Source organism: Zingiber officinale, chromosome 3A (genome assembly GCF_018446385.1).
Source record: "Zingiber officinale cultivar Zhangliang chromosome 3A, Zo_v1.1, whole genome shotgun sequence".
NCBI classification, from domain to species: domain Eukaryota; kingdom Viridiplantae; phylum Streptophyta; class Magnoliopsida; order Zingiberales; family Zingiberaceae; genus Zingiber; species Zingiber officinale.
The window spans coordinates 119,979,459-119,988,612 of record NC_055990.1 but is presented as its reverse complement, the minus strand read 5'-3'; the positions used below and the strand labels follow the sequence as shown (position 1 = coordinate 119,988,612).

The following is a 9,154-nucleotide window of genomic DNA, read 5'->3' as shown; positions in this document are numbered from 1 at the left end:
TATTACCAATTCATATAATTTCTCATTCATAAATTTAGTTGGTTCACATATTAATTTTTTTAACATTTTTTTCATCCAATGTGAAGAATATTTTATTTTGACAATTCTATAAGGAAGTTCTGTTTTAACTTTATACCCTGTATTGTATACTCTATCTTTTAAGATAAATTTGTCCAGTACACGGGGATCATGGAATATGACAATCATTCCTAAAATACGAGTTTATTTTGTGATAGCAGCACTATAAATCGCAAGACTTCTAAGCCAAAGAAATTTCTCAAACTCTCTAAATGTAAATATGGAATGCAAAGTATACTTTATTTTGAATAAAAATAAATCGAGTAAATCAAATAATATGAGAAATTTTATTTATACAAAATGAAGGAATATAAGAATTTATTAATTCAATTAAATTTCATCCAATCTAACTTGAATTGGATAATCTAAATTGTATTCCTTTCTAAAAGACATAATGCCACTTCATTGAATATTTTTATGAAATCAATGATTTAAATTGAGCTAATGAAAAGACACTTATGCTTAATTTATTCATCTTAATCCGACTATTCAAATTAAGCTATATCACCCATCCATAGATCTCATTCACGGATTTAGTTGCTTCAAATACTATTTTTTTTAACAATTTTTTCATAAGAGAATATCTTATTTTGACAATTCCTTAAAGGACGTTCTGTTTTAACTTGATACCCCGTATTGTATGTTAATATCAGTCTCAATCCAATACCTGGCCGCGCTGCTACCGTATGACGCGTCGGAGCAAAGTGAGATCGTGCACCACAATGGTCCCACCACATCACAATTTCTGTCGCGGGGCCCACGGAGTTCCTGCGATGGGAGAGCATACCACGTCAGCATCCACAACCCCACGCCGACCGCCATTCCTTCTTCGCCCATACAAAACCCTGAAACGGCATGGTGGAATCACACACGCCACACCACAAGCTCGCTCCCGCATCCAAATGGCAAAATCCATTTACCATTAAATAATTTAGAAAAAATAGCAACTAAAGGTTTAATAAATCCTATTCGTCGAATATTTAATTATAGAAGAAACTCTCTATCTATTCGCCATTAACTTATATATATATATATATATATATATAATATTTATATATAATACACACCATCATTATACTACGCACCCATCTCTGTCAATCCACCGCCATCTTGAAACACCAATCGCGACTCCCTGATCTCTAGTGTGACATCTGATGCTTAATCTCTCTCCGACCGCCTTTTTATCTCCTTCTTCTCCATCTCTTGCCCTTTCTTGCTTAACGTAACTCAAGCTCTCCGGTCTCTACATGGAGTGGCATCAGGTGAAAATCATCGTCTCTGTTATGTCTTTCTTCTCGTATTGTATTTCTGCTGGGTTTTAATTAGTGAGTTGAGATCTCTCTACTGCTGCGCATCTTTATTTCCCATCGACCCAATTCTTGAAAGAAGCAAATCACTTTATTTTCACGCCATCTTTACCTTCTTTCTCACTCTCTCTCCCCCTTTTTCAAAAGGATCACTTTGCCTTTATTTGTTTTGTTGGTGTTGTTTTGTTGTTGTTGTTGTTGCCGGTTCTTTGCTCTCCTTCGTTTTTTGTTCGTTCTTCTTCTACTACTTCGTATGCTCACTGCTACTTTAATTTGTTTGCTCAATTATTAATGTACTAGTCTTCGTCCTCTTCGACGACAACGACGGCGAGGCCGCCGGCGCCACCACAGGCAGCAGAAGGGGAGAAGAAGGCGAGGCTGCAGAAGGAACAAGCGTCCAACTGCCCTCGGTGTAACTCCACCAACACCAAATTCTGCTATTATAACAACTACAGCCTCAGCCAGCCGCGCTATTTCTGCAAGACCTGCCGCCGCTACTGGACCGAGGGCGGCTCCCTCCGCAATGTCCCCGTCGGCGGCGGCTCCCGCAAGAACAAACGCCCCTCCTCCCTCTCCTCCTCCACTTCCTCCACCGCCACTTCCGCTGCTACATCAATAATTCCACCTAATCCCAAGAAGCTTCTCCTCCCCGGCGTCGGCGGTGATTTCATTCCCGCCTCGGGTGTCGCACCTATTTCCTTTTCCACTACTACCACTACCCACAAGCTAACGCAGGATGGGGTACAAGACCTCCACCTCGGCTTACCCCACCTGGTCCTCACTCCGCTACCGGACTTTGGCGCTACGAGTAGCAGCGCCACGGGACTACTTAGGCCGTTCTTGCCGTTGTCAACGCTTTCGGAATTTTACTCCTCATCCGGGTTCGGGTTAATGCAGGATCTGATCAGGGCTCCCCCACTTAGCTTTCCGGTGGACGCTGGCGCCGGTGGCGGGATTGGAGGAGTAAGTGGTGGTTTTGAGGCTGTAGGGATGAGTAATTCCGAAAAGACCGGCAGGCTTTTGTTCCCTTTTGAAGATATAAAGCCATTAGTAGTCCACGATCCAACAAATACTAGTGCTGCTGCTCCTGCTCCTGCTCCTGCTGCTGGTGGTAATGGTTCAGGTTCTGCTTCAGCTTCCGAGTTTGAGATGAGTGGCAGATCAAGCCAAGCTGCAGGGGATCCGCCTGGATTTTGGAGTGACATCATTGGCGATTCAAGTGGAACCGGAGAAGGCTGGTAGGAAGAAGAAAAAAAGGGGGAGATACCTCCATTGCCATCGATGGAGCTATAAAATCAAATAAAATTAAATAAAATGCAGGGATTTTGAAATTTGAAGGAGAGTAACTAACACAAGAAAAAACAAGCATGGAGTTTAGGTTTTACTTCTACAGCTTTACATGTGAAGCTTCTCTTTTTTGTGCTGGCTTCAAATTAAAAGTAAGAGGGTTCATGTCCTTAATTTTGTGAAGAATTAATAGCTAGCTAGCTTGCGTCGTATATATTATTTTCTTATATATTATGCCATCCATCAACTTGAAAGATAGAATTAATTAGAAGAATAGAGCAAAAAATATGTATGCGTTCATGCTACTATGTCTTCGTCTTCTTTATTTTACTTTGTTATTTGTGGATAACCTTTATGATTTATAATAAATATTTTAGGTTAATTAAATTGGCAGCTGCATGAATGAGGTGTGAGGGGTGGTGTCTCATTATTCGTGCGGAGATTCTTCCAGCTATGAAGTCAGTAACGTGAAGCTAAGTAAGTACGAGGGAAGGGATAAGTAGGTATGGACGAGTTCTAAGTACATTTCCTCCACATGCAACGCATATGTGTGAATATATTTGTATTATAGTATAAAATAATAAGTAGGTCATTTAGTTATGGCAGGCAAATGCATGCATGAGCCCTATAATATCATGCACAGATAGATTCACTGCGAGTGGGAAGACGAATCTCTCCCATATCTTAACCTGTCACTTTGATTTTAGATTTGGACTGCTGATGGAAAAAACTATTTTAGTTGTTTTTTATCTTTATGAAAAGAAGGCAAACAGGATTTCTAAATTTTGTTTGGGAAGGGAATATAGCTAAAGTAACCTAGTTGCATAATCTATTCTCTGTAGATGTTGTGATTGCATGTTTCATTGGTAATCACGCAAAGTTTCATTTGCATCGGGCAGTTTAGTTTTGATCAGATTTGTTAGTGCTTCGTGATTGTGTCAATTGATGAACATAATTTGAAGGTCAACTTAACGTCAAACAAGTGTTTTAAATGCCTTGTATTCATCTTTCATTTCTTCAGACTTTAAAGTGTTTGATAAAATTTGCCTCTTAATTTTCTTGTCTTCAGAACGTTTGAAGGCCAACTTAGCATCAAATAATTGTTTGAATGCTTCTTTATTCACCTTTCATTAATACAATTAGCCTCTTAATTCTATCAGTGCTAGCTCTCTTTTTTGTATTAAGAAATATTTTGTCCTAGAATTTGTTATTACAAAATAGTGAGCTAAATTTTTAAAAATCATATATTTTTTAGTTTCCTTTATGAATAGTTTGTGCAATTCTGACTAAAGCCATAGACATATAGGAACAATATAATTTGTAGCTACTCTCTATATTCCGATTTGCATTATACTTTTGATTTTGTTAAATCAATTAATAATCAGTTGTTGCCGAGTATAGTAATTAAGATTGCGAGTATCATTATTTTCATTGAGCAGATCTTTGATTACAAAAGTATAGTTGATGATTATAAGGCTAAATTTGTTGCCATTCAACATTTTTACATTGTTTTTATTTAGTGGATACATCTAGAACATCACATCGTAGAGCTCATACCGCAAACAAAGTGTTATCATCCTTCACGAGGAGGGATGTCTACCTATTATAAAAAAAAAAATGAAACCATCCTTCAATTATATCTCTAATTGAATTTTTTTATGGTATTGTATTGCATGAGATGTCTTATGGTTCTTAATGAAGGAGTTTATGATTTTGTTAGATGGGAGCTAGTCTTTGCTTATCACTATGCAAGTTAACTGAAAGTGTTGAGATTTGATTTTTTTCAAAAAAAAAAAGAAAAGAAAAAGAAGTCATTATAATTCTTATTTTTGCCAGATGTGAAAACATACTAGCATAATGCAGCTTTCTCAATAACTTTAGGTTGATTCAAAATAGCAATTCTTTTTGACTATATCAACCGATGCATTCTAATTATTTATATATTATTTTCTTATCAAATAAGCACATCAGGTGATGGCCATTTTGGTTCAGATAAAACTTCAGCATTGTTGTAATTCTTTTCGTATTAATCTCGTTTATCTAACGGTGTCAGAGTTGAATTATATTAATTAATAGTTTTTGTGTTTGTCGTATTGTTTATTCAGATTTCATCATTTCAATCTTTGCAGGACTTTGAAATTCCTAATGCAACGTGAAAATATTCGCATTGATTTTGTCTTACGAATCTATTTGATAGTCATTGATAAATCTGAGTCTTAACAATTTTTACATATCCTGCTTAAATCCTAAGTTTTTTTTTTGGATATTTTTAAAGTACATTGTGAGAAAAAGTTATGTAGTTCTCGCCATCCTCAAAATCAATGGGAAAACAAAAATTAGATTCTTTGCCACTGAAGCGTTTATCTGAATTTGCTTATAAATATATCTTCAAGCACTTTTTGAAGTGGTGCTTGGTTGGCTGTAATCCCACTAGTTGTTCACTTAATTTGGATACTCTTCGTGCAACTCGTAAAATTTCATTGATGAAGCAAAAAAATAAGCAAGTAAATAGAGAAAATAAATGAACATGCTTGCCAACATATTATTTAGTATGATACCTATGATAACACATATGCTTACGTAATTATATGCCGGTCCAGCACTCTTAATTATGCAGATGAGCCTTTGGATCAAATGATCGACCACTCACGAAGGTGTGATCCTGTTTGAAAATTACAAAGCTGGAATGATGGGTATGGTGGATTGATTGTTCATCAAGAGAAGACTTTTTACATTACGGAAGAGCTTCCTTTTGATTTTGTGTATACGGAGATGAGCTAACAAAATGTCAGCGCTTTGAGACCAGGGGGAAATTTTTAGCAAAGGTCTTCCGACGCTCAAGTCAGTATAAGTTCGGACGGATGAATGAAGAACAATAGAGTGAGTGTGAGAGTAAGTTACAGGTGTTCCGAGAACGTATCTTGTCAACGGAGAGGACTTTTCCTTTATATATCATCTCTCATAACCTCCTCAATTATGAGATAGAAAAGTGTGTCAGAGGTCGTTAGATAAAAGAGAGTGCATAATTTGAATAATATGCAATAATTATTCGAGCAATTTTTTGTTTATCCATATGTATACTTCTTTTGTTATTTATAGTTTGTGTCATTATTGAGGTTTTTGAAGGAATATGTTATCATAAGTGGTCGGTTGATGGGGAACATAATAACCCATTAAGAAGGTTCTAGAAGAATATTATCTGACAAGTTGTTAGGATTTCCTGACAATATGTTTCCTAGTTGCATCTTGGCTGAAAGTTAGCCTGCCCGAGCACCCCTTGAAGTGAAAGCAGAATGGAAACTTGTGTTTTATAAGATTGGCCAGTATTTTGTACTTCTCTACCATGCTAGTGTGGTCATGTTGGATCTCTTAATGAGTTATTGGTCAATTCATGCTGTATTGCTTTGGCATACCTGTGTGGTTATATTAGAGCTTTGTGTGAGATACTGTTGGATTTTTAGGGTCGCTCGGATATATGGACTCATTTAGAGTTATGGGCAAGATAGCGCCAGGTTTTTAGGATCGTTCTGATATATGAAATTATCTGGAGTTTTAAGTAAGGTATCACTCGGTCTTTCGAATCGCACAAATATATAGAGTCATATAAACGAGTCTCTTGAGTCCGGAGGACCTTGTGATCGCCCTGCCATATACAGGGCTATTCGCCTACCCTTAGGACTTGGATGCACGTTCTTCAAGAACAATCGACCCTCAGACATGCTATCTTTAGAACGATCAACCCTTAAGCAGGTCATCTTTATTAGTAAGAGCTCTAGAGTCAATCATGTGATGATTGTTGTATGAGCTCGATGTATCATATTCCTATATATATAAAGACATTTCTTTATGATTATTATACTTATTTGTATTGGTGCTAAATAATTAAGTATAATAGTGTCCTTGAATGAAAGGTTTTTATCTATATCAATCGATTAGTTGAATAAATAGTGAAATGATATAGAGAACACTACTCTTAATCATTCCTAGTCAAGTATTAACATTCAAGGACAATGTTAATGCGCTGAGACTAGCATGTAGGTCAATTCGATGACTTGATCTCACAAGTCATGGATATTAGATATCAAGTTGATACATGAGTATGCATTGGATAATGTATACTGAATGATTCGTCATAAGAAAGTATCATGGATCGTTATATGAGTGTCATATATTTTCTCATGTGCCTATTAATATGACTATCAATCCTTGGACCTGAAGTCATCATGGTTCCCTACATAAGGAGTTGCATACTTTGGCTTCGTCAAACGTCATCCGTAAATGGGTGGATTATAAAGGTGACTACTGGGTAAGTAACAAATTATACGGAGGGATGTGAGTGATGTAGATGGGATCTATCCCTCCTATATGACGGGAGTGACATCATGATTCTTGAAAAAGGGGGATCACTAAGTGCATGATCATGCCCAAATGAGTCTATATGAGATATTGAGCTCATTTGATTAGAGTGAGTCTACTTGGAGTTCAAGGCATAAATTGATTAAAGAATGACATGGTCTATGCCTCAATTGATCAATTTAGATGTCAAGGATAGAAGGACATTGACACATATTGTGAGAGTCACAATTAGTAGTCATAAAGGTGATATTGGATCTCAACATTCTTGTAACTTGGGTAGTAATGATGTGTTGCTAGATACCGCTCATTACTTATGTTTCTAAATGGGTTTAGGAGCATTGTCAATGTTACAAGAATCTATAGGGTCACATACAAAGGACAATTAGATGGAGATTAGGTTCATATGATGGATCAAGAGGATTAGGTTCATATGATGAATCAAATTAAATTAAGAGTAATCCAAATTAAACTAATTGAGTTGGATTCAATTTGATTCACGTGTTGAATAAGTCTAATTTTGTCTATGATTCATTGAATCAATTTAATTCAATGAATAGAGATTTATTAAATTAAATTAATTTGAATCAAACGTTAGGTTTGATCAACTATGAGAGATAAAAAGGTCAAGTTTGACTTGACTTGAGAGGGAAGATAAAGAGTTAAGTTTGACTTAATCAAATGCCATCTCATTGTGACTTGGCATGGGGCCGACCAATGATGATGCTCCACATCATCAAGGCTACATCATTGCGTGTCACCTCATGAGGAAGACCAAGAGCCATGAGTTTTGGTGTTCCATGGAGGTATTAAACCTCCATTAAGTGGCCGTCCACTTTAGGTGTGTGAATGAATTGCATGGTGTGCTCATTCACTTCTTCTTCCTCTATAGTTTTTCTCTCCCTCTCATCCTTTATTGCCGAGACTTCTCAAGGGTTCTAGCTGTAACGCCCGCCCTCCCTGCTACCCTAAGGGACGGGGCTACGATACTCTACGTATAAATTTTTCTTTTTAAAACAGCGGAAGACTTAAAATAATTTTCATAATTTTAATAAAGCTTTTCTTTTAAATTTCTTTTGAACTATACTATCACATGGCATCAAAAATCATAACATCAAATCCAGTGGAACCATAATGTCAAGCCACACATGTTTAGGTATCACAAGTCATAAAATACCAATGCATAGTTCTTTAAAGAAACTTTAAGCAGGTTCTTATTTATTTGGTTGCCTAGCCACCGTCACACACATCTTCGTTGCCCCTCCTGCTGTTCCTCTAACTCATCCAGCTTTTTCCTTTATCTGTGGTACAAGGAAAGTAAGCTATGAGCACTCATGACTCAGTAAGTTCCTTTCCTACTCACTAAAACCAACAATCAGCACATGATCAAGAATGCATCAACAAGTCATAATCTAAACTAATCATGGCATAACATAGCATTCTATTCAAGCATATCATGCATCATAATATAATCTCAACTAGTCATAGCATATCAAGCATCGTCATGGCCGAAACATATACATAGTGCATTGCATAAAACATAGCTAGACATGGCATAACAACAAGTATCATGGTATATCAAAGCATGGCCGAAACATATATATCAAAGTATCATACTATGGCCGAAACATGTACATCAAGGCATCATCATATCCATAGCCGAAATCTATATATCAAGCATCAACAAATCAAGGCCGAAACATGTCTATAAGGTATAGCATGAACATAACGTAATCATACCTTATCATGGCATATCATAATCAAGAGCATAACATGAAACATAGCATAATCAAAAGGTGTATGCAATATGATTTTGGAAAACATGTATCCGCAAAACATGTGTATGTCTCATGATCCTTTAAACCATTTTCTTTTACATATATACTTGAAAATAATATCAACATATTTAGGGCCCCGGCTTGTACCATACATACATAACATAGATGCGCGCGTCCTAAGTATATCCAAGGTAGCAAGTCTTGAATCATACTAGGAACTGTTGGTGCAACCTTAGGTCAAGGTTGACCTGGTTGACCCGACTCGAGGTGACTTGACTCGAGTTGTATTTTGATGTTTGACTTGGGAAGATTGTCGGTGCAACCTTAGGTCAAGGTTGACCTAGTTGAGTT

The 9,154-nt window shown here is 36.7% G+C and overlaps 1 protein-coding gene across 4 annotated transcripts; it reads left to right on the top strand.

Annotated features, from left to right (window-relative positions):
• Nucleotides 1–1,160: 1,160 nt before the first annotated feature.
• On the top strand, nt 1,161–5,704 carry LOC122052367 (dof zinc finger protein 1-like). 4 transcript variants are annotated; one of them, XR_006131975.1, is made up of 4 exons: nt 1,161–1,340; nt 1,686–2,824; nt 3,050–3,175; nt 5,273–5,694. XR_006131975.1 is itself a non-coding variant. In XM_042613851.1 (2 exons), exons 1-2 carry the CDS (start codon nt 1,326–1,328, stop codon nt 2,625–2,627), a joined length of 957 nt encoding a protein of 318 aa, XP_042469785.1. In that variant the 5' UTR covers nt 1,161–1,325; the 3' UTR covers nt 2,628–2,884. The 4 variants fall into 4 exon arrangements, 1 of the variants encoding a protein (XP_042469785.1); XR_006131974.1 differs by having other exon boundaries at nt 3,050–5,704; XR_006131976.1 differs by lacking the exon at nt 5,273–5,694 and having other exon boundaries at nt 3,067–3,083.
• Nucleotides 5,705–9,154: the final 3,450 nt, after the last annotated feature.